The sequence below is a fragment of the Drosophila willistoni genome, assembly GCF_018902025.1.
Source record: "Drosophila willistoni isolate 14030-0811.24 chromosome 2L unlocalized genomic scaffold, UCI_dwil_1.1 Seg196, whole genome shotgun sequence".
NCBI lineage: Eukaryota > Metazoa > Arthropoda > Insecta > Diptera > Drosophilidae > Drosophila > Drosophila willistoni.
In genome coordinates this window covers 4,259,648-4,287,477 of record NW_025814048.1, presented here as the reverse complement: position 1 = coordinate 4,287,477, position 27,830 = coordinate 4,259,648, and the positions used below count along the sequence as shown (strand labels likewise).

Genomic DNA, 27,830 nt, shown 5'->3' with positions numbered 1-27,830 from the left:
TATATATTTTTTTATTTCTATTTTCTATTTGCGACTTTAGTGCCATTAAAGGTAAACTTTGTATAAATTTTTATTAAATAATTGAGTTTAAAACAATTTTTTAATACTTTCAAAAACATTAACTAAAATAATTAAACTAGGGCATTGGACAACGACTTTATAAACAATAGTGGAAGAAAATTTTATAATTATAATTTTAAAATCACTTAATATCACTTGATATAACAACTATTTAATCTATGTCACTATGTATTATTGTGCTCAAATAAGTCCAAGTGATAGTTTTCCATTTCATTTTCTATAAAAATATTAAGGTCTCCGGAATTATCGTTTTTCGGTTTATGCATAGCCGTATTGACGTTATGCTTTTTATATCGTAGTCCGACACTAAAAAATATTAAAATTTATTATCATAATAATGTAGTTCCAAAGAAATATATAACTCTAAATAAGTTATCAATAAAATTTTGTAACAATTTTAGTTCCTTTTAATTAACTGAAGATATCGAGTTTTCTATCTAATAAAGAATCTACATCCGGCCCTGCCCACTAAAAAGGGCGGAAGAGACACTACACTTCTTCAGTAAGATGATGTAATGAACTTTTTTTATTAATAAAAAGTTTATATTATAAACACTTAAGAAAAACTTTTTATTATAAATTTGAATATAAATCAAACTTTTTAGTTGGTTTTTTATAAAATAAAACAAAAGAAATTGGCCAATTACAATAATTAACAAGGTCAAAAAAAGAATTGCAAATAATATTGAAACTCTAGATCACATAGCTGGCTTCTTTTTTTGGATTCAAAATCAAAACCCTAAAGCATTGACATTCAACAATTTGATAATTCATATTAGCAATTAATTTTCTTTAAGCGACCATCAATAAATTGTGAAGTTAAATTCCGGAACTATTTTAGTCCAAGCTTACATTCTTATTGATGGGATGTCACTGGTACTTCTTAGTTTATCAGAAGATTTTGCTCGCAAATAGCGATGTTTTATGTCCACACCGCAATGTTCATCCTAGAAAATATAAATGTAAATGGTTTAAATTCATTTAAGCAGTGGGTTATGTCTTACGTCTCTCATATTATAAGTGATAACCAGGTTGCTAACAAAGCTATCCAGGAATTCGGGATATGAGTCCAAAATGTCTAGCAAATCATCTCTATGTATCTTATGAATGTCACAATATGTCAAAGCTCTGACAACTGCATTTGATTTGCCAAGAGTTGGATAAATGCACGGATTCTCGCCGAATATATCGTTTTTACCTAAAAATGAGAGAATTGTTGAATTTTTGTGTTTTATTCGAGCGACAATTGGGGCAGCAAAATGAATTTTCCACCAGATTATGAACACATTTTGGACCACAATTAGACTTTTCCAGCAACGTTTTTGTATGTTTTTTTTTAATTCTCTATTTGACGCTGTTGGTTTGATTTGTTGACTTTTAAGATTAAATACTATTTTTTCCTCACAAATATCTTATTTTAACACCATATTTCATATAAAAAGTATTGTACAATATTAATTTAAATTGAAAAGTAAGTGTTATTTAATGAAAATAGTGCAAAATGTTATAATATAATCTAAAAACTTAAAAAATAAAAAGTTACCCCGTTGACTTTTATAACAGTCGGTTTTGCCCAAACTAAAATAGGCATAATTTTTTTAACCACAGTTCTGGATTTCTAATTACCAAAAAAAAGTCACTTTGCGCCATAAAACCAATATTTTTGCAGCTCGGTCCAAAATGTGTTAATGGGGGTTAGTTGTAGTACTTACCCAATATAACAATCATGGTACTATCTCTTTGAATTTCAATTGATCCTCTAGCTATAAAGAATAGTGAGGTTAGAACATCTCCTTTATGCACCAAAATGTCGCCAGGTGGTGCATGAGTTGTTTTAAATTTCAGCGAAAAGGCTCTATAAAATTATAGATAAATGAAAAATTTTATATAAATATTCTGTATGTGAATGAGTGTAGTAAAAGCTTACCTCAAACAACCCGGACTAGCATCGGCAAATGCTGAGCAAGTGGTTAATAATTTGCGATTGAGATGCAAACATATATCTGCTTGAAGACATTCTGGAAATCCCTTAAGCAAAGAGTTCATATCAATTCCATTGGTGTATGTCCAAGCATGTTGGAAATATTCCTCTAGTTTTTGTCTGAGTGGATTTGGAATCTGTTGAATGGTGCAAAATATATTCTCGTATGATTGCCTAACACATAAAACGAAGGATTCCTCCGAAGACTTAACATACCTGATGAAATCGTATAAATTCGCGAACTCGCAGCATTTGAGTATGGTAACGGGCGGTTCCCGAATAAAGTCTTTGTATTATAGCAGATACATTTCCAAAAATACTTGCATACATTAGAGCTGGAATGATCATTTTGAAGACGGGAATTTTGTTAGTTAAAGGTTTGTATTTTTATCCCTCCCCACATATATGTACATATATTAATGTGTTTATTTCTAGTTTAGATTTCGCAAAAATGTTTCTTTGGGTCAGTATGATGATATTAGTTTTTGAACGTGATGCTAGAATTGATTTTCTTCACTTACATCCTACAAGCATTACACATATGGTGAATATTTTCTCAGCATCAGTATTAGGAGCAACGTTTCCAAATCCAACGGAAGTCAAAGAAGTAAATGTAAAATATAAGGCAGTAATGTAACGGGACTGAAAGAAAAGTATATATATAAAATATTATAAGATACTATATTATATTATGTACAGGAGAACTGTTTCTAATCAAGTACTCGATTATGTTTTATTGATGTTTGTTAAGAATTATTATGAAAGACATCTTTTTATATATTTCAAAAGGATATAGATTAGTTATAAAACCAAGAAATCGAATCAAATTGATATGGACGAAAAAGGGAAGGATAAAACTTAGACATTACGTTTCTTTGTCATCCTTTTTTTTTTTAACCACAACATAGTTTGCTTTTTTATTCTTAAGCAGTCAATTATGAATATGTGCGAGTAATTGTAGTAGTCGAACATGTCTGGATTACTCAATTGATTAGATTAGTTCGAAATGAGATAAAATTCTGCATTACTCGTAATCGAAAAGTTTTGCGTGCTTTGATCAAATGTCTGCCCTAATCATTTCATTTGGAGTATTTTGGAATTGAGGCTTGATTTGATTTTTCTTAAGATTAGTTATAATGATGACCAATCCTCAATAAATGAGTTGTCTAAATCACTGGCTAGTGTAATTACTTGCTAGTAATTCTAAAACATAGTTACTTTTATAGTTTATAACTATATTCTATACTAAGAATAATAGTAATAATAATAAATCTTCATACTCGAACTGTTCTCTGTCTTGTACGTAAAAAGTACTTATTGATAAAATCGATTACATTTTAAGGTAAAAACATCGATTGCTTAAAGTATAATTACCTTAATAGAGGGTCCTCCTGTTTTATTGTCAAAATACGGCTCTTGAATATCATAGGCCAAGGAATGCAGCCATCCAGTATTCTTTGAAGCCATCGATCTTTCGGCATTTCCAATTGCATACCTAGAGATTTTTTTGGGAATAAATAAATTGATCGTTTGCACTTTTAGTTACTAAAAATTTATAAATAGTTTCACTTACCATATGCAGGCCAACCAATGGGCGATTAAAATAAACGTTGCCATTAGCAATATTAACACAGCCGCCCCGTATTCCGAATACCTATCAATTTTTCTTGCCACACGAACAAGCCTCAAAAGTCTAGCCGTTTTTAGGAGTCCAATTAAAGTGGTTGTCTAAAAAGAATCGTAAGAACAACAATAATCATGAGGCAATTAATTAATTAAGATCAATATAAACTAGTTGGTATTTTCAAGTAATATTTTCACAAATCAGAAATTGATTTTGTCAAAATACCTTGGTGTGGTTGTTGTTAGATATTGTTTATTGATATATTAAGTGATTGGAAAATAAAATAGCTTTGTGTGTCGAATGATATTGATATTATTTTTCATTTCAACCTGGTTTAGTTAGCATCATAAAAAGCGTTAATTGTTCAGAGTGCTCTTTTTGCGTAGAAACATACATAGGCATGCACTTGCGTGCAAGAAATTTGGCGGCCTGGTTTTAGAATTTGTATTTTACAACTTTTCTAATTTGTAGTTGTATGGTGAAAAAGGACGGGAATAGTCTAAATATTATTTTAAAAAATGTATTATATTATAAATGGACCTTAATATATTTACATCTCGCATCAACTGTGACAATCATATGGAACACATTTTACCGATTTGATTTAAAAACAGTCTCGAATTGTTAACCAAAAAAAGAAAAGATTTCTTTCAAATTAGAGCTAAATTGAATATAAAAAATATATCAGTTAAAAATTGAAATCCTTGACTTGAGATAAGATTCTAAACATGTTCTCTAGAGTATCGTTTGAATTTGAATCATTTTGGTATTGATTAAGAATTCGATTATTTCTATTAAATAAATATTTCTATAAATAAATACTATATTTGTGTATATGAACCGCTGCACTAAGTTCTCTTGGCTTTGACCAGAGCTACAAACATATGGCTTTAATAATATCATATGATAATTAAATAACTGAGCGGTTCAGTTCTATAAATATGAACAACAAATACTTTTATCTAATTTTTACAAAGCTATTAAGTTAATAAATAAAATTGATAAATCCCACAAGTTTATAAACTAGTTTTATTTGTAACAAAAATACCACAATTTGTTATTTTATTATTATATATATGTATGTACAATGACTCTGTTATTGAATTGTGGCATGTCTCTTTAAGAGGATCATTATCAGGTTTTTTTTTCGAATTCGATCCCAATCAGTTAGCCAAGAAAATGGAAGTATTTCATGCCAAATCAGGCTGCAAATTTATTAAATTTTTAAACTTTATTATTCAAATTCCAAAGAGATGGATAATAATTTTACAAATATGCTTTGATACTCATTATTTTTTTTGATGTTAGAGTTCAACTTGTCTAATGACATTATATTTCTTTTTCTATTTCTACAATTATTATATTAAATAGAAGTCAAAGTTTAATAAATCTAATATCAACTAAAAATGCCAAGAAATCAAAACAATTATTAATGGTTTGCGATGAAATTAGAAATTACACCACCTGCTAAACTATGCTCTCCTAATATTTACATATAATATAAACTCCTAACTTTAACTAGTTGATAGATACATATTGTCTTTAGCCGATCTAATCATTATCTTCTGGCTATTTTTAGTGGTATGGATTGTAAGGGAACTTTAAGTTTGGGCAAATCTCCTTCAGCTAAATGTAAATACATATTATGTGGTAGGTATACTAAGAACAAAATTGTAGCAGACTACTATCAAATATATATGTATATTTGGTAAATATTTTGAAATTGAATTTGAAATAGTGAGTGGCTTGAAAAAAGCTGTCCTGTTATGCGTCAACTAATAGAGGAATAAATTATATACATTTTAAAATAAAATTTATTGAGATAACTATGTGTTCTGATCAAAGTAAATAGTTGGGTTTTTTTCCAACTTTTAATACCTCTTCGTTATCCAAGCCAAGCTGCAAAATATTATGGTATCATTTACAAGAGATAATTTAAAGAATCACAAAAAAATTGTATTATTTTATACTTAAATGTTACTTAATTTCATTTCACTCGATCTTCTTTCTAAAATATGTTGTAGGTACTTATATGATGATGAAGGAAGCAATTCCAGCTCCAAATATTTTGATTACTAATCAAAAAACATAGCTAGAAACTTTGTCGAACGCATAAGGCAAGCTATTTTCAGAGCAATTGCAATCCTTAGTCAGCGTTACTAAACTAACCGCTCCACGATACCAAGCGCAATAATAGTTAACTTTTAAATAAAACCAAACTAAAAAGGATATCAAAGCGAAATAATTTATTAAGGGATTCCTAAGGGAGTATATAGATAATAATTTTCTTCTTTTTTTAGCAAATTGTATAACTCCTATGGGACCAGGTTATTCGCGTATATAATTTAAAGCACAGGATGGGTATAGAATCAATAAAGAGAATTTGTTCTTATCTTAAAAAATAAAGAACAAAAAAAGTGTAAAATGTAAGATTCAAATAAAACGAACCAAGTCAACGGATCCAAAAATCAGGTCAGCTATTTGGAAATTCAAATTAAATTGCAATTTTTCATCGGTCTTGGTACATTTTTGACAATTACATATGAAATTTCCAGTTCTACTCATCTCTTTGAAATTTTCAATCAAATTTTAAGTAACGAAATGTGTGAAGTCATATTTAATTAATTTTATTACTCATACGAATCACAAATAGCTAAATACTTTCTTTAACAAAGTATATCAACTTAACTCTTAGAGTTCGCAATTAATGGCGAACCCAGCTAAGGAAATATATTATATTTTTTTTGTAAGTAAAGCCCAGACACAATTTCTTTAATAATAATAATACCGAGCTGAAAACTTTTACTCTTGCAAAATTAATAGAATCGGACGACCACTTCCTAAAACATGAAGTCCGAACATTTGTGGAAGTTCTCATATATTCAAGGTATACATTTGGAATGTGTCAAGTATTCTTACCTCATCGGTATCACTTCCAACGAGAAGCAAGTCAAATGGAACAGCAGCCACTAAATCGATGAGAAACCATCCGCTTAAATAGTGCACAGCAATACGTCCTGGATGTGAGACAACCTCATCTTGACCATTAACGAACGTAGTGCGAAAATTAATTAGAATGTCTACGATAAATGTAACGTCCACTGAAATGTATATTAACTTGTTTAGTTTGTGATTCAAAAGGAATAGATATCTAATTTATTATAAAATCCATTCTAGAAAATATAATAAGCCATTTGAATGCAATTTCAGCATTTAGATATCAAAGTTTTCGCCCAAAGTCGCACTCGACTGATTGTGAGATATTTAATTAGTTAAAGGAAATTAATTTCTGCGAAAAAGTACGCAATACCTACCAATCAAGTCAATTATAACAATGGGATCCGTATTTATATTATTTTTCCTCTGATAATCTTGTTCACCGAGAAGAAATGCAGCTACATAAGGAGTAAATATCGCCGTATACATAACTAAGATTAATATAATCCAATCCCAAACAGCTTTAAATGGGGAATAGTGTAAGAGTGTCCATTTATGATAGGTATTATTTTGTAATTTCTGATCATGAATGATATTGCCACCAAGTGAAAGTACCTAAAAACAAAAAGAAAGAAAGAACAAAAAACCATTTACATTAATATCAATCATACCAACCACTAACTAAAAAATTCTCATTGGAAATATACTAAGTATTTTGGAGTCCAAAAAATGGTTTCAGTATATTATTTACCGTGTCCACAGGATCCGGTAGACGAATTTCGCTTTTTGATCCAAGTAATGCTTCTTTATCCAAAATGTCGTCATAGCGATCGGCCATAATATTTTGAGCTCCCTTTTCCGATGAATTATACTTTGTGTTTTTGAACACACAATCGAAGGGTTTGCTATTTGTATTATTGCATTTATTTTGCTGTGCAATTTCAATATTATTTTTTGGCAAGATATCATATGAACAAAAAAGTTCACATTTTTTCTTTAGCGTATTCTGATACTTAAAATACAATTTTTTCTTATCACATTTCATGCATTTGCCGGTACAATCGTTAAGACCATAAGATGGTTTGAAAACTTTCAAATCATTTTTATTGTAATTACTCGATTCGAATTCGTGTTCGCATTTATTAGCCTTTGTCCTTTTTATGCATTCTCGTTTTGAATTTATTTCACTCATTAGCGGTGAGAATACACAATTCAATTTATTTTTCTCCACAGATTTGCCACTTCGTTTTGTTTTTATACTTAGAGCATTACTGTCACTATATCGCACAAATTTATGATAAAGCAAAACATTATGATCCGACACATGCTTGGAATATCTTGACTGACTTTCCTTTTTATCGTCAAACATGCTTGCATTAATTAGTATATCTGAAACAAATATCTGTTTCTTTTCTATTTTATTTAAATTGCACATGAGAGAAAATAGTTCCCTTTCAACGAACTTATTGGATTTTGTGATGCAATTTTTTTTCAGGCCGCCTTGTTTCTTTAATGGTTCGTTATTCAATGAATCCATATTGTTATTTGACAAATAAAGCTCACACTGTCGTACAATTTTATCCAGTTTTCGAATTTCGCTCAATTCAACGCAAGACTTGTGAGACATCTTCAGTTCTGTAAAAGTAAATCAAATTGAAAAACCAATGCACTAACAATCAATACAAATCACATACATTTAATGAAAATCTGTTTACCTGTTACCTAATTCTATCAAATATATATAGACATGTGTATTTAATTAAAGTTAGTAAAGGACAGTTTTGAACTGAACTTTATATACATATAAACATTTCCCATTAAATAAACAATTTGAATTTTCTAACCGCTTTAATATGTATTTCCACTAACTTTATTTGTACACATTAATTCTCGGTTCAAAAGAATTAAATTTGTTGTAGAATCCAAATTTGTTGCATAACATTGACAAGTCCTACACTTTAATTATTTATAAGCAGCACCTTTTGCTTTAAGTTTTTATTGTGCGGTAACTTACTTGCCATAAGCAGAGGCATCCAATAGAATAATCAATAATGAAACTTTCCTCCTTGTATTTCACTGTTCAAGCAACTTTAAAGGCATTTCTTTTTGGTTTTATCATTGGGAGAAATTAAGTGATAAATAAAAATTTACGGATTTTATTTTAAGCGACTTCCATAACCAGTTACAGCTTCACGTTGTATTAATTTATTGCTTTAAAAAATAAACGAATGTTACCAAACAACGTTTTTCTATCGATTGAGCAAGTTATCGAAAGGAGCAACGTTTAAAAATTTACAAAAAAAAAATGCCGAATTCAAAATAGGGCTTGTAATTAGACGCAAAAACTATTTTGAATAAAATTATTAAAAACTACGTTTACTTGTTTTTACAACTAAAGAATACGACAGATTACACATATGACATAATTGAGGCTGCAAAATTTTCTTTTAGAGTACAAATTAAAATTCCATTATAATATTTGCTTTGCTAATTTGGCTAGCCCATTAAAATTTGAAAAAATGTATGTGCTATAATATATAGACGCAAACACACAGAAAACACCATTTAATAACTTATGTCTTGGAATTGTTTAATGGCAATAGCAATGCTAAGAAAAAAAATTAATAATTAATAAAACAAGAATATTAAAACACGACTTGTGATTATGAAATTTAATGTAAGTATGTATTTTTTCTTATAATTATTTAGATTAAATTTACTATTAAGTTTCTATAGCGGGGAATCATTTAGTATGATTCTCGACATAAACAGTTGCATTATCAACTCCCAAAAATTGATGTGTACTTAATGTAGACAACATTTTCAACTGTCCCTGGTATAGAACATCGCCAATTATTTTTTCAGCATAAATGGCCTGAGTTGCTTCCATTGACCGTAATTTGTGTGCAATTATTTTACCGAAATTCGCAAAGTGATCGTCAATGTGACTGTCAGCACTCTTTAATGCCAAAGAGAGAAGCCTTTCAAAATCTATGGTAGAGATATCAGTTCGAAATTTCCCTACTGGCACATCATTTTCATCAGACACCTGGGATGATACCGAAGACGAACGCTTGCGATTGACTTTGATCTGATTGTGAGGAACAGGTCTTTTATCCCTGTCTACGCATAGGATCTGAGTCGTCGATGATGTGTTGATTTTGGATTTGTTGCTAGTTGCCGGTTCTGGAATTGATTTCCTTCGTTCAGTTACATTTCCATTGTCAGATGTCATTACGATTTCGACCTCCTTAATTGTGGCGCCACCGGAGGGATGGTTGTTGTTGTTGTTGGTAGTAACAGTTTGAATACTGATAATCGGGTCAACTGCCGACTCGTCAAACAAATTGGCACAAAATTCATTTGCGCTGTTACTGGGTGATAGTTTATTATTATCCATCGCCTTGCACGGCTTTGGCAGACTTTCGGCATCCGAAAACTCCTCACAGTTTTCACTTTGCACCATGGTTACGGTGCTCTCAGTATAGCTATTGTGCTGCACTGGAAGGGGATTATCTTCACGCTTTGATTTCTTATCAGGAATTTCTTCGTCTTTCAAGAACATAAGCGATTCAAAATACCTTCGCTTTGGGCAATAAGGCTCATACTTTTCGCCTTTTTTCTTAACTTCATTATATTTCCGTAACTGATGGCGAAATGCACAGCGAAGATTGTTTATCTTTTGCTTCGTTCTTTCAACGTTGTACAGCTCGCCGTGCTTGGTAGCTACATCGATTAGCTTCATGTATGCCTCTTGCCTTCGCATTCTGTTCCGAAAATCGGCAGAGTCTGCTTTCCATAAGCACGGATTGCATTTATATTCCTCAATAAAATCGTCAATAAAATCCATTTTTGTTTACAAATTACAAAATACACAATTAATTGACACCGAAGCGTATATTTACATATAGCTTAGGAGGTACTTTTTGGTGAGACAAAGTGGGAAAGAAACACTGTCGAATAGTTTACAAGACTGTACTACACGACTTAATTCAATGTAGATAACATGTAGATATCTACTAGAAAATTGAAAACGTGAATTTTGCATTTTATTTTTTGCTCCACTAGTTTATGTTCCAATTTGTTTAACGTAGGAAAAAAAAACATTTGTGCAATGACTAGTAAAGCTTAATGTTAAATATACCAATATACCATATGCCCTTTAAAAAATATTCTTTTTAATGAATATTTTCTAAATAAAACAATATATTTATTTATTTCAAAATTTAAATGATCTTCACTATTTAAGTTACTTAATATATATAAATACTAAAACAGTTGTTTATTCAACGGCAATTTTTTTTCAATAAATAAATATATTTACAAATGCAAATTGAACTCCCGATAGGCAAGATAGCATCGCAATCCAAACAGTTAATTTGAAACGTTGGTTTTGTGGGCTAAAATCACATCACTGTCGTAAAACAAAAACAACTGCCTTGTAAAAGAAAACAACTTTAATATTTGGTAGCAGATTAAAGACTTTGGAGTGAAGATGAGTGGAGCACACAGAGAAGCTATCCAAAAGCAAATTCATCAAGACTGGGCAAATAGAGAATACATTGAAGTTATTACAGCAAGTATTAAGAGAATTACGGACTTTCTCAACTCATTTGGTACGTATATTTACTAGGCAAGCCCCGCCTAAGAATTTCGTTAGTATGTGTATGTTACATACATACATACATAGCTAAAGATATACAAAAAATTGGCAACAAAAGCAGTATTAAAAAAAATTTACAAAGGTTTCAGATGCATTTATAAAGAAAAACATTTACATTTATATGTACATACATACATACTTATGTACATTCATATGCATGTACAGACGTACTTATGTGAGTATATACTCACATACATGTACATATGTATGTATTTATAAATGTTTGAATACCGGATACCCTTCAAGTTATAATATAGTTCTCCTATTTTATCGTGAAATGTTGTCCTTAACTCTGTATATTCCTCTTCATACTTAATAATTTTCCTAAACTCGGATTCTCGTTTTAGATATGTCCTGTCGTTCACGTCTGGCGGTCCTAAATGAAAAGCTCACAACTCTTGAGCGCCGGATAGACTATTTGGAAGCTTGTGTAACTCAAGGAGAAACATTAACGTAAATTGTTTTTAATTTAGCTTTGTACCTACAGAATTAAGTAAAAATATAAGAAATAATACTTTGTGCAAAAAATTGGTATATTTGTTTTTACAATTGAATGGTAAGCTAGAGTGTTTCCACTAAGGACTGAATGGTGAAGAAAAGATTAGTTCCTCCATTAAGAACATTAGGATATGACTTTGCTCCGTGGGCTGAATATGATTCCTTGTGGGTTTCAGCATCATGTTAGAAAATCTAAAGTTTAGATCATGCAATTTGTAGAAAAACATCCCTAAGTAAGACCCTTTACTAAAAGTCGTAAAATTGTTAAGGCTTCGTGTCGTGGTCAAATGTAACTTAAGTAGCTGATGCACAATGAGTCATTCTTGGTATTGAGTTTATCGAGAAACTCAACATGAATAGTTGTAAGACTTTAATCATTAATTTAATTTATTCATTTAATGTAATTCCAAATATAAGTACTTATTAGCTCTTAGGCATTTTCATATTTTCTTATTAGCATGGCCCAAACGTCTGGGTATCGGGTTTGCAAAAATGTTGTTAGTTTCTGAGCCTTTTGAGCTTGCTGTGGCGAACAATTTCGGCATTTCCTTGTAATGACTTCGGGTAAAGCAGCTGTAAATAATTTGAGAGATGAATAACAATTTTTGTTTTAGATATTCCCGACTAATTTTATGCCAGGATAAAATGAATATAATAATAGTTGAAGATGCAATTAAGTAGAAAATTAAATTTTAAATAAAAGGTAAGTTACTTTTACACTTTTCTTTATATTAATTATGTCCATAAACTAGACACGATAAGTAAAGGAATTTGTTTCATTTAACAACATTTCAAAAAGATTAACGTGTGTATTATCAAAGGTCCACCAATATTTTGACTTGGCCAGGACAATCTCTTACAACGATTTTAAAACTCTAAAAAATTTGATTTTTTATACATACATCATGTGTTTTAGATGTAGAGAAATTTAATTTTGTAAACAAATAAGAACTTCACATTTTTCTTTTTTGGTCTTTTGGATTGATAGTGTAAATTATTTGTACAGTACCTTTTAATTGACGTCCCAATTGGTCGCATGGACTCTTTTCAAGAATACACATTATTTGGCGGCTGACTATGACTTGGTTATTCAATAGTTTGTTTATATTCTTTTCATCTGCATTGACTTTCGATGTAAGCAAAATGATCAAGAAAATAATATGAAGAACAAGTAAATATGTTCGATTTTTGTTTAGTAAAAACATAACTACTTTCTGTAATGGGCGTCTGTTTAATAATGATGACAGAATCAGAGTAACGAATTTTTTGTGTATTATAAATTCGCAAGCATGCGCTTTGACCTTCCTTAGGGGAAGCAGCAACCCCTTAAATGTTTCCCCGGTTTCTTAAATTTAACGGATTCGAAATATAAATTCAAATGCGATTCTAAATAAAATCATAATTCTTATAATTAAATTGGTTATCATAAATAGGAAAAAAAACATTCTGAAATCACATGATTGGTGGAATTGGTTTTAATCTCATTTTTTATACAATAAATATTTAGTTTATTCCAATAATTATCTAAATTTAAAATATGTGTCTCTTAAATATTTTATTTTAATAACTCAATTTTTTTAAATTTTGAATTTGAATGATTCGCTTAGATTATATTTTTTATATTAGTCTTATGGGAGGCATTAATAGCTTAACAACAACGATTCAAACTGTTCTATCCATTGCAATGTCGTTCTCGATGGATTACCACTGAGTGTAGAAACCCAAATCTCAACAGAGAAACCATCTTTGCATTAAATGTGCAATTTTTAGTAATTGAGAGAGGAAACACAGGAGAGGTGAATAATATTAAGCCTTTGTCATTTATAGTTTGTTTGTATGAATTTATTCTCATTTTATCCTTTACTATTGTTAAGTTGCACGAGTTTTAAACCAGCGAACATTTTGTTTTTAAACTGCTCTACATAAGTATGTTCAAATTGTTGACCTATTCGAGTCCATATTTTCACCATCTTAAGAAAACATTGGGTTAAATCATTATTATTATGTTTTGTTTTTTCGTTTTTTTTTTTTTTAAGGAGTATAGCTACAGGATAAATTTGTGATCTGATCTTTGCGGGATTTACAAATTTCCGTATTACTGAAACAACAGTTTATTTGTTTGATATTTGAATTTGAGCAGTCAAAACTAAAGTATGCCTACCTTAAATAATTTTATATATTACTGTGTAAAAACGTACAATACAATTACATACATATATAGTAGATCTTATATACATTTCCTAAAACTTGTAAGCTTTATTTTAATATATTTTTACATGCACGTATGAAAATACATTTGACAATATAGCGAAATATTTAAATTTTTGTATGCACCACTTCTATTGCGACACAATGGGGCTTTTCTTATCAATATCGGCAATGTTCGCATTGTTTTGCGGCGCGCCACCATTGCCGGGACTGGCTGGAATGGTGCCAGCTCGATCAATATTCCACGGGTTTGAACCAGAGATAGGAGAATCGGCATGCCCGAATCCAGTGTGATTATCATGCTCAACAGCATTGGTACCGTCATATTGTGTGTTCTCAAGGCGCGTAATGAGTCGCTCATCTTCTTCGCCAAATTCGCCGCCCATTAGCGTTGGCTCACCCACAACCATTACGTCCTGGGAGGACAGGGAAAAGCTGGGGCCCGAGGGTGATCTTTTCTGATTTGTGACTGGCGGAGTATTGGAATTGTTGCCTCCGCCCGAATTCGAGCCTTTCCGTTTGCGTCGTTTATTCGGCGGTCGCTGCGGATCTTTTTTTCCGGGAGGTGCCACCATGCGTTGCCATTTCTGGAATAACGTTGTCTTTAGGCAATCCCGCGGACTCAGTGCATACGCCTTGTGGCGCGACATCAGCTCTTGCATGGGCTCAAGTATCACGCATAAACGAAGGTAATTTAGCGTAGAATTCGTTATGCCCGCTCTGGTAATATTTTTAGTTATTTGATCTAATAGCATGGGATCCGGCGGAAGCGATGTACCAATCACGGACCTTGGAATGAGTTCTCGATGTCCCTTAATGGTCATGTGCCATGACTTGATTCGCATGTAATCGTCATACATGAATTCCAGAATCAGTCTTGCGTCCGCACACACCTTTGTAAAGAACGGTTTACCGTGCTGAGTAATCACTGTACACTGATCACAGTCCAGGGTTATCGAGGTGTTGTGGAACGATTCCTTGGCGTGTTTCAGCTGGAAATACAGGTCGGACACACCTCCCTCGTAGATGCTGCGAAAAAAGCGTGGAATGAGTGTCCGCCCGATCGTGTACCGTTTGGGTCCATCTTCCAGGCAAAACAGGATGGTTAGTCGCGCATCGTCTTCAAAGAATTCGGTTGTAAACGAGTCCCACCAGCAATTATCACTCTCGTCGTTCCGCTGCTGGAGGCGTTTGTTGAGTTCGAATACCCGGTGCTCCGTATGACTGAAGTACGAGTTGTGCCTTCGGAAACCTTGATCAATTCGCTCCATTTGTTGAGGTCCAGGACCTCCCATCATTGGGTGATTGCCGCCATGTCCGAATGGCGAGGCCGGTGGCATTGGATTGAATTGTCCACCAACACCAAATACAGCAGGCGATGAGAAATGACCGGCTTGTCCGCCGCCGCCGCTATTAAATGGCGTGCCCGAACTGGCCGGCCGACTGAATTGACCCAGACCAGACGACGGCGATCCGAAGGGACCGCCTACAGGACCATTGAAATTGCCGGCTGTTGACTGAGACTGCGGATAATTGCCAGGTATGTTCTGTGAGCCCACAGGTCCAGGTGTCGAGGAACCAGAGGGCGCCGGCGAAGAGGTATATTGAGGTGTATTCGATCCAGGTTGATTTGAGTTCTGAAAAACGATTGATTGATTACCCGCCGGAGACGATTGACCAGCCTGTGGATATGGATTGGCCCCAGAACTGTATGGTAGTCCACCGCCCTGGGCAAAGCCACTTGGGTTGCTGCCATCCGGATTGAGAGTCGACGAGTTCGAGGACGGCAACATGGATGCTCCTTCGGCAACAGCTTTCCAGCTGCCATCGTCTATATTTGATTGAGAAGTCATCGTATTGCCAGGATTTAAACCTCTACGATTCATCCCTACTGTTTTATTCTTTTACTGTCATGCGTTTCGGCCTGCAAATGTAAACATCAAACATTATTCGTATGCTCCGCAAACGTCAAAAAGCTCCGTGCATGTATGAATACGTATGTATGTATGCACATATGTATATACATACATACATATGCAGGTACATACAAGCTCTACGAAAAACACATAAACATGCGAGTCTTATTGGGTTAATAGTTAAACATTGCACGCTCTCAAGTCGTTTCTTATTTGCATTATTAAAAACTTTAATTTCATTTATTAACGCATACACACCTTCACAAAAGGCATACAATTTTTAAATTCTTTAAGCAGAAACACACACACTTATGTATCTACAATTCAGAAAATAGATGGACCGCTACTGATAACTTTTGTTATCGACTCTAGCTCTAGTTTGTTGGCAAGAATAAAGGCCGCTATGCACGATGAGATATTATGGCGAATATAAAAAATAATTTACAAATTCTAGAATGTACCAGGTAAATTATATAATCTTATTGTTCAAAAATTTGAGTACTTTTGACAGTCTACTGCTCTAAATTTATTGCTATTCCATTAAATACTGAATGTTATAGCTCCGTAATTTAAATGCAATCGATAATTCAATTAACACATAAATCTTAAAGATTGGGGAATGTAACTTATGATTTCTAAGTTCTAAGATTGACTTAAACAATATTGTTGGTATAAATAGCGAAATCTATCAAAAATTAGTAAAAGCTTTAAATAATAAAAAATGTACAAAATTCATTCGATAACCATATTTAGCTCGATAATTTAACTAGTTCTTTTAACCCGAACAAAGTAATCGTCCATCTCTAAATTCAATGTTGCTCCAACAATGTACTTGCACCGATTATTTTTAAATTAGAGTAAATCCGCATTCATGTATGTGTATATATACGTACATCAAGATTTTGACGAAGATTAAAGGAAGCATTTACAAAAAATTAGCAGATCAAGTAATACAACGTTTTAATTTAAATTCATTACATAACTACATATACAAAAACAATTAAATTGCACCTTGCTGCGTCTATTTGTACACACACAAACACAGACACATCGGTATGTACATATATCCATCGTTGCGGGCACATGTGCAATTGCAATAGATGCATGAATATTTATATGTATGTATAGTTGCAATAAATTGGCATATGTTTATACATACACACATATGCTTATCGTGTTTTATTTAAGTATATGCAGCACTGTTGCTCATTCTTGTAAACGAAAGAATTTCAATGTACAAAAATACATCAAGTTTCAATATATTTTGATGAAGAGACGTACAGTTACTACTAAACGAATATAAAAGCCACCGTAAGGAAGAGCATTCCAATCATTCAACTTTTGAATATTCTTCCCATTAAAATAATATTTTACCGACTAAATATTTGTTGTTTTTCTTTTGTGTTGGCTAATTTCAGGAGACTTCTGAGGATTAAGGAGCGCAAAATGTCCACAGAAAGTCTAAACCGCTTGAGTGACATTGAATTACACAAAAGGCTGATTGACAGCGGTTTCCCAAATATACCAGTGACTGAGACGACGCGAGCTCTTTTAATTAAAAAACTCAAGACGCATGCCAAAACCGAGAAGCTGCTGAAAAGGAAAAAAGTAAACAACTTTGTACTCTACTCAAAGGACAATCAAGACCCTTATGCACAGACAACAGCCAATTTAAGCGTACCCGGAAGTTCGTCTGACAATAATAATGACATCAAATTAAGCAGAAATAATCAAGGATCATTTTACAATCACCATTATATGGATGAATCTGATACAAATATCCCACATAATATGATCACGACGCCGTCGTCTGCATCGAGAATGTATGCTCCCCCGCCGGTCTTGGCATCCAATTACGATAATGACAATGAATGCGAGCCCCCACCGCACACACTGAATAATATGTCCAATAAATACCGCAAGCCATGCTCTATGCCCTGCTCCAGCTCTAATCCAGGATCGCCATCTGTGTCTGTGGATGCTCCCGGCCCATATGTGAGCAAGCCATCAAATGGAAAGCCTAATCTTTCAGAGGGCGGTGTTGTCAACAGATTGCTTAGTTTTCGTGATAGCACCATACAGAGGAAATTCGGTTATTCTGTGCATGTAGCAAAGCTGCCAGCGCCCGCCAGGAATGGCGGTAATAATATTAAACGATTCATGATCTCCGATCTGAAGGCATTTTTTCGAAAACCCGATAGCAGTCAGTACATAATACCGCAAGTACTAATTGCCTTGTTCATTATATTTCTGTCAATAATAACGGTTTTGTATGTGGCTAAGAAATTCGACAAAAGCCCGATCGATCGAGCAGCGGTAAATTTCAAACTGTGCAGTAACAACAATGAAGGAATTCAATTGTCGACGGCCAACGAAAAGGTCACATGCCTTGGTAATGAGCTATTAACCAGCGCCTTGGCCTTTAGTGAGGTACTTTTCCAAGAACTTAACGAACGAGCACAGAGATTTCACTGCCAGCATGAAGATCTGTCACCCACCATTGAAGTGAATGAGTTTGTTCGTGAAATCACATCTAGAGGCAAGATGGCAAAATCTAATGTGCAAAGTAATCTCTTGGCTTCAACATATCTTATCAGTCAAAATCCGCAATGGATGATTCGGATGACAGACTCAGATCAGACATCGTTTGAGCTAATACAACCCAGTTTGCCGCTCAAATGCATTATTGTGAAGAAAATTACGCGCTTCTTTACAGTATTTGGATTAATTATCCTTGTTGTGTTGGGTCTGCTTCTTGTCTATTTTGCAATCGCATTTTATCGGGCCAGACAAAGGGAAAGCCTATGTGCAGCGGAACAATTGACCAAAGATATAATAAACGAATTAGTCTATCAGAGTTCGATATCAGAGACACCGGAGATAATTGTAAGTCAACTGCAGGAGAAGTTGATACCACCCAACAGGCGATCGAGATTGTTGTCCGCCTGGAATAGGGCTATCAAGATGCTGGAAACTACTGACAATCGTGTACATTTCGGTTTGATATTGCGTGACGGCAAACAATTGCGCACCATCGCTTGGAGTCGTAAAGTGGATAAAAAGAATTTCGGTACAGTTAAGAAATGGCAGAGTCCAGCATTTGATAACTCGAACAAGATAGCTAACCCGCCGACACCCTGTCTAAAAATCAGACACATGTTCGACGCATCCGAGGTGGAACAGCCAAATTTAAAGCAACTAATTGTCGAGTCGATTTTCGAAAAAGTTGGTCCTCGCTGTAAGATATGTGATGTCCAATTGGATACACAATCCTGCTGCGTCTATATCCGATGCGCTAGCGAAGCGGATGCTGGAATGATTCACAACGAGATCAATGGATGGTGGTTCGACAAACGATTGATATCAATCAAATTCTTAAGATTGGAACGCTACTTGTGTCGGTTTCCAAAACCCTCCGGCGAACCCTTATTATAAGGCCTCACGATGTACCCAAGACTCACTCATAAAAACTAAAAAAACAATTTTTTATCATGTAGTCAGATACTTAAATTATTAAATGCGAATTTCTATTTTACTTGTACATTGAGGATGCATTTTCATTTAAAAACTCAGCTAATTAATGACACTTAATAGAATTACCATAGATATAATCATTGCTTCAATTTTTTATTGGGTCTTATAAATTTTATAGTCATTATTTCGTTAAAGTATTTGAAGTTTGTGGGGTATCAATTTCCAAATGTTTGATAAGTCGGTATAAAGCAGCAGCTTCCTTAATTTTGCTAAAACCCACACAAAACGCTTCAATTTCGATAAATAATTCCTAAAATAATAGATGAGATTTGAAATGAATAAAGCCAACATGATTACTGGTTATTAAAGCGAATTATTACCTTGACATTAACAATTTTGTTTCGAATTAAGGACTGTAGAAAAACGCAAACTAATCGTACCAGACGTGATTGCATGTATTTGTCCTTAACAAGCCCCTCACACGTTGATATACAATTACTGATATACAAATGGATAAATTCGGTAGGTAAAGGACCTGACGTTGTGAGCCTTCAAAGTAAGGAAAATAAACAATTAGTAGATCATTGATTTAAATAGCCAGTGGACATGGGAGTGCTACCTGTTTACAACTTCCATGGAATGTAGGGTTATATCCATGTGTACCAATATATTGAAATATTCGGTTATGTCGGTTGTCAGCATAAGTCTTAACAGTATTTCGATAGAAATTAGCGGATTATTTTCCACCAATGAAGGCAGCTGTTGGAGGGGACAGTAAAGATTCCAGTTGAGATTCCTTGGACATGATTTATTTATTATAATACTCACCTTGGCTGGCGTCAATCCATATTGGTGGGCAATGTTTCTATTTTGCTTCAGAAGATCATCGAAGAGAATCTGTTGATCGCTGAGACTTAATGGCTGGAGAAAGGCTTGTTCAATCAGGTGTTTTGTGTTTGGTGTAACGTAGTTGGATTTATCATACAAAATGTTGAGGTTTTCATTGTTGCACTGATTTATCCACAACAATTCATCTTCAAAGTCCATAAGGGGTGGAGCAATTGACAAAAACATCTTTGCTTTTACTTCTGTTTACCAATGCGAAAAAATTTTAAGAAACTAGGAAAATGAGCTCCACAATTCCCCATTTGTAAATCAATTAGAGATGAGATTTTCTGTGGTGATTACTAACAAAAGTATCGATAAGTGATGTGCTCATAGCGACGCTGACTTGACATTGAAAATTTTTCTGTGTTGAAAAATGCACAATTTTGTTTTACAACACTGTCTGCACAAGCATAAGATCTTAGGCAGATTAATTATTAATTTATTGGGCCATTTTAAGCAACAATTAAGCTGTGGTCAATAAGACGCCACCAACGTAATTGTTGTATTTAATTATGGAGCGCTCCAAAAGTAGCGGCTCAAATAGGGGCCAAAAGAAAGTGCCGCTTGGTGGCGAACTCTTTGCACTGGGCACAAAAAGTGTTCGCGATGATTCAAAATCCAAAATTTTGCCCATTAAGACAACAATAACGGCTTCGTCGGATAGAAAGCGAGAAGCCTCATCCTCCATTGCTAATCCCAGTAAGCGCGTGAGGGTCAGCAGCCTGAAGGAATCCGGCACAGACATCAGCAGCGGAAGCGTACACGAGTTATGGGAGCAGATGGCTGTCGATTGTGATATGCCCAATTTAGTTGAGGGCATTTACACGGCCATCGAACAGAACGACAACGATTATGCTGTTCGACTAATCTGTGGAGTCGTCAAACACCTGTCAACCTCAACATCGTCATCGAATTCCTCTAGATCGAAGCTGGACAATGTCGCCATCCTGGCCCTCTTATATGTGGCAAAGGTGCAGCCGCATTTCTTCGCCAGCGATATTATTGCATGCGCTCTGTTATCTTTCCTAAGACGGGAGGCGAATGTCAAAATGCGCTACAACATTAATCTGCATATTTTATTCGCAAATCTGCTGGCCAGAGGATTCGCAGAAACATCACAGTGGCCAGAATTGCTGCTTCGCACGTACATCGAGGATGCTGTAAATGAAAGATTCTGGGCAGACAACGAGTTTTGCTCTCCATTGGTTAAAAATATTTGCGCCGCGTTCAAGACTAGAATTCCTCATGTTAGTCTTCTTCGTTGGGATGCAAACACGGCATCTGGCTCTGGCACTGCAACTGGCCAGGGCTCCTCCCTCAGGGACAGAGAGAGTGTAACCATTGATGACGACTCGGGAGACAATTCCACACAAAGCCTCGATGCCAGTCCATTGCATGCCGGTGAACTAGAATCAGTTGCTGATTCCATGTGCTCTGCCAAGCCTAGATTTACAGACAGCACGGTGCAAAAGCTAGTCAGTGATGCCATTCGAGATCAGTTGAATAAACGCCAACAGCAGGATAATTACACCAGAAATTTTCTTAAATTCTTATGCAGCACTTCGGGCATTCCCGAAGTTCGTTGCCTCAGCATCTCGCGCCTCGAACTATGGATCCACAATGGAAAACTTGTAAAGTTCGCCCAACAATTGCTCTCCTACATATGCTTCAACATCAAGGGAAGGAGTACTCAGGACAATGAAGTGCTCTTAGTGTTGGTAAAAATGCGCTTGAAGACCAAACCACTGATAAATCATTATATGTCGTGCCTAAAGGAGATGATCTTGTTGCAGCCAGAGATTCTGAGCACGGTAATGAAACTTGTTGTTCAAAATGAACTCTCAAATACCAGAAATCCTAATAATATGGGAATGTTGGGTAAGTTTCATCCTGTTTAACATATAAAAAAAGTCTCTAAAAATGTGTACTATTTTCCCCAGCTACAATGTTTCAAACTTTGCCTGATCAGTCTGCTGTAACTCTTGCGGAAATTTATCAAGAATTTCTTTTACAACGTGATGATTGCCTAAGAACTTTGCGTGTTTTCCTAAGAGAACTCGTGCGAATGTTACGATTTGATGTGAACCTCGTGAAATTTAGCAAAACATTTTTAAGCGAGCGAGAAGATTTAACACCTCAAGTGGAGCAATTTGATTTCAAGGAACGAATATTTCATTCAATGGTTGATATTGTTTGCCTCTGCATGTTCCTATCAGCCACTCCGCAGGCACGTGAAGCGAGCTTGTCGCTGAAAACCAATCGCGATGTAAAAAACAATCAAGCTCTCTTGAAACTCTACAACCAAATGTCACAGATTCAATTGGATACGGTCTCATGGATGTACGAGACTGTGCCAACTGTATTCAAAATTCCAGCGATTGAATATCATCAGGCTCTGCATAAATTACTTTTATTGGATAGTCCAGAGCAATATTCACGGTGCGATCAATGGCCATCGGAGCCTGAGCGAGGAGCTATATTAAGAATTATCTCCGAGACGCCAATTCATGAGGAGACTTTGCTGCGTATTATATTAATTGGAATCACCAAGGATATTCCCTTTTCGATTGCCAATACATTTGATGTACTTTTAATGGTCATAAAGCGAGTTTCTGGAATGAAGGCGAACAATTTTCCAGCAGTGCAAGCAAATAAGTTTGATATAATTGATTTCCTATTCAGCATGTCGGAATACCATCATCCGGAAAACATTCGTCTTCCATCCGATTATGAACCACCTAAACTTGCTATAATAGCATTTTACTGGAAGGCTTGGCTTATTCTCCTAATGATATCGGCTCACAATCCATCAACATTTGGGGCTTTCTGTTGGGATCATTATCCCACAATGAAAATGCTGATAGAAATATGTATTACCAATCAGTTCAGCACCCCTACAACGCATAAGGATGAATTGCAGGTAAGATTTCTATAAGGTTGTAGATGAAAACAAATCAATTAATGAACTTAACCAATTTCTTTTCAGACAATAACTGTAGAACGCGATCATATACTGCAATTTGAAACCCATTTGGCAGCTCAAACCTCTCCGCATGCTGTTATTACCGAGGAGAATGCCATTCTAATTACCCAGCTTATGCTAATGGATCCCATGGGGAAACCTCGAAAAGTACCAAATATGGTATTAGATCAACTAAAGTTTCTTAATCAAACTTATAAGTTGGGTCACTTGTTTTGTCGGTGTAGGAAACCAGATTTGCTTCTAGACATAATACAAAGGCAAGGTACTACACAATCCATGCCCTGGTTGTCCGATCTTGTACAGAATAGTGAAGGCGACTTTAGTCATCTGCCAGTTCAATGTCTATGCGAATTTCTATTATTCAATGCGCACGCCATAAACGAAGAGAATAGTCGCGATGCTGAGTTAGTGAATTTCCTACGTAATCTTATATACGACGCGAGTCTTAATCATCAAATTGTTTGCGAGGTATTAGACTATATTTTCCGACGCCTATCCTCTACTGTAAAGCAGTCGAGAGTTGCCGCTTTGTCTGGTGTGAAAATACTTTTTAAACATTCGGGCGAATTCGAAAACGAATGGCTATTGAAATCTATTCAACAAATCCCTCACTTTATGGAAGTAAAACCATTCATTATTCCTCAGCTTAGGGCTGCATGTCAGGTGGAGAATTGTCCGGAACTTATTATGGCCTATATTCAGTTTATTACGGCCCACACGTTAAATGATCCGGTGAATGAGATGCTTGATCATGTCATAGATATGGCACAATTAATTGTAGAGCGTAGCACAATGTTTCAACACATTATAATATCTCAGGAAGAGTATGAAATATCCCCAGATGAGAATCGGATTCAGACATTAAAATGCCTATTCGTTATGTTTAATAATTATATTATCAAATTGAGGGAATATCACGAGCCCTATGAATGGACCGAATATCCTGATCTATTGATGGTTCAATTTGAGGATGGTGTTCAGCTTCCTTTGCATATCAATATAATTCACGCATTCATTATATTGCTCACTTACTCGAACAGTAATATGCCCGAATCCATTCCAATTCTCGATTATTGGTTTCCACAGGGACGGCCACCACCCGTGGCGTTTTTACCTAGCATGCCGCAAGAGCAAATGCAACTTTTACCCGATTGGTTGAAGCTTAAAATGATTCGTTCTTCAGTTGATAGGCTAATCGAAGCCGCTTTAAACGATCTAAATCCCGATCAGATTGTTCTTTTCGTCCAAAATTTTGGAACTCCAGTCAACTCCATGTCAAAGCTATTAGCCATGCTAGATACTGCGGTTCTCGAGCAATTTGATTTAGTCAAAAATGCTATACTTAATAAAGCCTATCTAGCCCAACTTATTGAAATACAGCAGTCACGTGGTGCTAAAAATGGTCATTACACTGTCCAGGCCCTTGATTTGCATTCCCATTCGCAAACTGTTCCAGATCTACCCAAAATTGATGTACAAATTTTGGAAAATGTTGAAATAGATGATTATGACACAGGTTCAGCTGGCACCAAAGATAGTGATTCAAGACGAAAGGAAATTGTGAAGAACGTGCTTACTAAAACAGATCAGACAATCGTTTCGAGAAGTGAATATAGCAATTTAGTTCATAATCTTCTAGATGTTGTGGTCGATCCACGACATGCAAAACATGGCCTATTAGCTTCAGTCACTGAAATCGTTAGTCAATCACCCTCTCCCTCTGATAGAAAGAGTGGACATGACCATGGCAAACCTTTCAAGATGAGCCAGCGTGCGTGTACATTCTTTAGAACGTTCTTAAGTTGTAAACTAAACGTTGATAAGTATGGTTCTATTGAGAGCGCTTTTAGGAAACATTTCAATATATCGAAGCAAAATCATGCCAACTTAGATTCGCTTTACACAGAATTATATCTAGATAGTTTGATATATATGTTGAGAAGTTCAAAGCAGATTCATATACCAACTTTTAAGGCACATAACTCTTTCGCCGAAAGGAAGCGAATTATTAAGAAAATTATTCAAGGCTTCGACCATATCAATGGTCAAAATATAAAGAGTGAAGAGGACAGTAATCAGCAACTTTTTCACAATGGTCTATTCATTGATTGGCTAGCAGAGGCCGATCCTGAAATTGTTTCCACACAGCTTTTAAAAGAAAGATTCTTGTTTTCGAAATCCTGCAGTGAATTTCGTTTCTATCTGCTTTCGCTTATCAATCATCAAACTAATTGGACTACTATTGAACGTATTGCAGAGAATCTGTTTCAGGAATTCCACGGGGACTATGATTACACTACAGTTCTTAACTACTTTGAGGCATTGACCACAAATCCAAAACTATGGAAGGGCAGAGAGAAATACATGTCCAAAAATGTTGACACAGAGGCATTCTTCTTACTTGAGCCATCTGAGCTGAAACCCTTTGCCCATTTCATATTGCACGAAGGTGTTTCCGAGATAAAAGCCAATAGTAGCACAAATTATGATTTCAAATTGTGTTCGAGAATGAATCTCTTGTTCAAGCTGACAGAAAAACGTAAAGGCCATATGGTTCAAATAGTGGAGTACGTTGAAAATAGTTCAGTATCGGAATCTTTGAAACTTCAAGTATTGCAACAGTTGTACATTATGTATCCGCGCATCAAGTTCTTGACACAATCAAAGGCTGGCGAGCAAACCTACAAATTACAAACACTAAAAGGATGTCAAGCCGATAAGGTATCAAATAATTTAATAACCTGTTTAGGTAGTTTAGTGGCGAAGAAAGATTTCGAAACCCTCTCGACAGATACTGAGTTGTTACTTAGAAAATTGGCTGCCTCGCATCCATTACTTTTCCTCCGACAATTGAGTGTACTTTCCTCTGTCATGCAGGGCAGAGCACAAAATAGTATGAAAGCACTGCGGGAAGAACATCATTTCCATCGGTTTATACAAATTCTAAGAACATTGGAACTATTACAGCCTACGATTTTCGAAGACGCCTACAAAACTGATGTTCAAACAACACTTTCGTGTTACTTTACCTTTTTCAAACATCACAGCTCAGTGAAAGAGGCCATTCAGATGTTAAGTAAATTCGTTCAGCTATTGCAGTCATATATCAATTATAATCCGGTGAGTGCCTTATCGTTTATCGAGCAATATGTTGGAATCTTGATGGAATTGGCAGCCAAGTATACCTCGTTAGAGAAACTACAAGTTTTAGTGCAAGCCGTCGCCTTGCTGCAGCATAAATCGAATGCACCCTACGAGCTTGATGATGAGGAAGTTAAGTACGAGTACGACTTAGATGAGCATGTAGAGACAAAGCCTCCTATAAATATCAAACCCGATGTTGAAGCTGTTGAAGCAAATTCCAATGCAGTTCCAGTCGATGTCGGCGCAAGGGGTTCCGGCTCCGCTGCAAATCTTACCATAGGCTCTTACAGTCGTTTGAATTATAATGATATTTCTCCACACTTTCTCGACTTGATTAAAATTATTAAGCAGTCGGATGCTGAAGATGTTGTTTTGGGACCATTGCAGGAATTGGAGTGTCTCACTTCGAAACGATTTGTATTCATCAATGAGTTATTTGAACGACTATTAAGTTTAATTTTCTCTCCTAGCGCGCAAATCCGTTCGATAGCTTTTATTATATTAATAAGACATTTAAAGCATAATCCGGGAAATTCCGACATTAATTTGTGCACTCTTAATGCGTACATGCAATGTCTAAGGGATGATAATTCATCTGTAGCGGCAACTGCAATTGATAATTTACCAGAGATATCTGTGCTGCTGCAGGAGCATGCGATTGAAATTTTATCGGTTGCCTTTTCGCTTGGCTTAAAATCTTGCCTTAATACTGGTTTTCAAATACGAAAAGTTTTGCAAACATTGGTGGTTCAGCATGGTTATTAGAGTTATTAAGTTAAGTTCGTATATTTAAGCCTTGAAGTTTCGTATTTTATTTTATTACTAATATGTATATTTAATTATGGCATCTAGATATAAGCTTAAACAAGTGTGTGTGTATGAATATGGTTAATAAAACTAAACTTATCTACATTTTAAATCGACTTGATATGGGAATCAGTAACAAAAATCCTCAAATACTGAATTAAACCGAGTTTCTTCAAGCTAAATTTAAAAAGTGTGGATTGTAGACTGTCGTAATACATACTGGTGTAATTACTGGTGTGTCACACGCCCCCTCTAAAACTCAGATCCTTAAAAAAAATAACAAAATGTAGGCCTAACATTTGAAGTATGTACGTATTCAATAACGAAGACCATTTATAATATCTTTGAAAGTAGAGTCGGCGTTGCATGGGACATATAATGTATTCGCAAAATTTAGTTTTTTTTTTAAGTTACAAAGTGATGAACAAAAAATTAAAACATTCCTTGTAGAGCGCGAAGTTGCTATTAATTAAAGTAATAATTGGCAAATGTCTAACGACGCGTGATGCCACGATGTTTTGTCACTCGTTCGAGAAATCAAAATGTAATCTAAAAAAACTTTCAAAAATTTCAAAAAGACAACTATAAAATTTTCAACATTTAACGAATTTTTTAAAATCAAATTT

General features: G+C 34.8%; 8 protein-coding genes across 9 annotated transcripts; 3 read left to right on the top strand and 5 right to left on the bottom strand.

The window, feature by feature from the left end:
• Window positions 1–221: 221 nt before the first annotated feature.
• On the bottom strand, window positions 222–8,937 carry LOC6640386 (potassium voltage-gated channel unc-103). Its single transcript, XM_047010118.1, has 13 exons — window positions 8,638–8,937; window positions 7,375–8,258; window positions 7,001–7,238; window positions 6,606–6,787; window positions 3,636–3,790; window positions 3,437–3,557; window positions 2,584–2,704; window positions 2,279–2,397; window positions 2,009–2,199; window positions 1,794–1,936; window positions 1,086–1,279; window positions 934–1,028; window positions 222–387 (listed from the first exon to the last, which is right to left on the bottom strand). Exons 1-13 carry the CDS (start codon window positions 8,654–8,656, stop codon window positions 246–248), a joined length of 2,604 nt encoding a protein of 867 aa, XP_046866074.1. The 5' UTR covers window positions 8,657–8,937; the 3' UTR covers window positions 222–245.
• Window positions 8,938–9,268: 331 nt separating this feature from the next.
• LOC6640387 lies at window positions 9,269–10,556 on the bottom strand. Its single transcript, XM_002063436.3, has one exon. The coding sequence runs from the start codon at window positions 10,471–10,473 to the stop codon at window positions 9,367–9,369; it is 1,107 nt and encodes a 368-aa protein (XP_002063472.1). The 5' UTR covers window positions 10,474–10,556; the 3' UTR covers window positions 9,269–9,366.
• A 469-nt stretch (window positions 10,557–11,025) lies between these two features.
• Window positions 11,026–11,814, top strand: LOC6640675 (probable protein BRICK1-B). The gene is made up of 2 exons (XM_002063437.4): window positions 11,026–11,239; window positions 11,634–11,814. Exons 1-2 carry the CDS (start codon window positions 11,119–11,121, stop codon window positions 11,741–11,743), a joined length of 231 nt encoding a protein of 76 aa, XP_002063473.1. The 5' UTR covers window positions 11,026–11,118; the 3' UTR covers window positions 11,744–11,814.
• A 333-nt stretch (window positions 11,815–12,147) lies between these two features.
• Window positions 12,148–13,018, bottom strand: LOC6640676 (ejaculatory bulb-specific protein 3). The gene is made up of 2 exons (XM_002063438.4): window positions 12,794–13,018; window positions 12,148–12,357 (listed from the first exon to the last, which is right to left on the bottom strand). The coding sequence occupies exons 1-2, from the start codon at window positions 12,987–12,989 to the stop codon at window positions 12,215–12,217; spliced, it is 339 nt and encodes a 112-aa protein (XP_002063474.1). The 5' UTR covers window positions 12,990–13,018; the 3' UTR covers window positions 12,148–12,214.
• An 845-nt stretch (window positions 13,019–13,863) lies between these two features.
• LOC6640677 (LIM domain-binding protein 2) lies at window positions 13,864–16,310 on the bottom strand. The gene is made up of 2 exons (XM_002063439.4): window positions 16,167–16,310; window positions 13,864–15,916 (listed from the first exon to the last, which is right to left on the bottom strand). Exon 2 carries the CDS (start codon window positions 15,876–15,878, stop codon window positions 14,124–14,126), a length of 1,755 nt encoding a protein of 584 aa, XP_002063475.1. The 5' UTR covers window positions 15,879–15,916; window positions 16,167–16,310; the 3' UTR covers window positions 13,864–14,123.
• A 417-nt stretch (window positions 16,311–16,727) lies between these two features.
• On the top strand, window positions 16,728–19,449 carry LOC6640678 (inner nuclear membrane protein Man1). 2 transcript variants are annotated; one of them, XM_047010117.1, is made up of 2 exons: window positions 16,728–16,855; window positions 17,327–19,449. In XM_047010117.1, exon 2 carries the CDS (start codon window positions 17,355–17,357, stop codon window positions 19,341–19,343), a length of 1,989 nt encoding a protein of 662 aa, XP_046866073.1. In that variant the 5' UTR covers window positions 16,728–16,855; window positions 17,327–17,354; the 3' UTR covers window positions 19,344–19,449. The 2 variants fall into 2 exon arrangements, with proteins under 2 accessions (XP_046866073.1, XP_002063476.1); XM_002063440.4 differs by lacking the exon at window positions 16,728–16,855 and adding an exon at window positions 16,939–16,961.
• Window positions 19,450–19,504: 55 nt separating this feature from the next.
• Window positions 19,505–20,565, bottom strand: LOC6640679 (CCR4-NOT transcription complex subunit 11). Its single transcript, XM_002063441.4, has 4 exons — window positions 20,211–20,565; window positions 20,002–20,141; window positions 19,763–19,931; window positions 19,505–19,692 (listed from the first exon to the last, which is right to left on the bottom strand). The coding sequence occupies exons 1-4, from the start codon at window positions 20,454–20,456 to the stop codon at window positions 19,564–19,566; spliced, it is 684 nt and encodes a 227-aa protein (XP_002063477.1). The 5' UTR covers window positions 20,457–20,565; the 3' UTR covers window positions 19,505–19,563.
• A 99-nt stretch (window positions 20,566–20,664) lies between these two features.
• On the top strand, window positions 20,665–27,309 carry LOC6640413 (integrator complex subunit 1). The gene is made up of 3 exons (XM_002063442.4): window positions 20,665–22,148; window positions 22,211–23,190; window positions 23,257–27,309. Exons 1-3 carry the CDS (start codon window positions 20,783–20,785, stop codon window positions 27,160–27,162), a joined length of 6,252 nt encoding a protein of 2,083 aa, XP_002063478.1. The 5' UTR covers window positions 20,665–20,782; the 3' UTR covers window positions 27,163–27,309.
• Window positions 27,310–27,830: the final 521 nt, after the last annotated feature.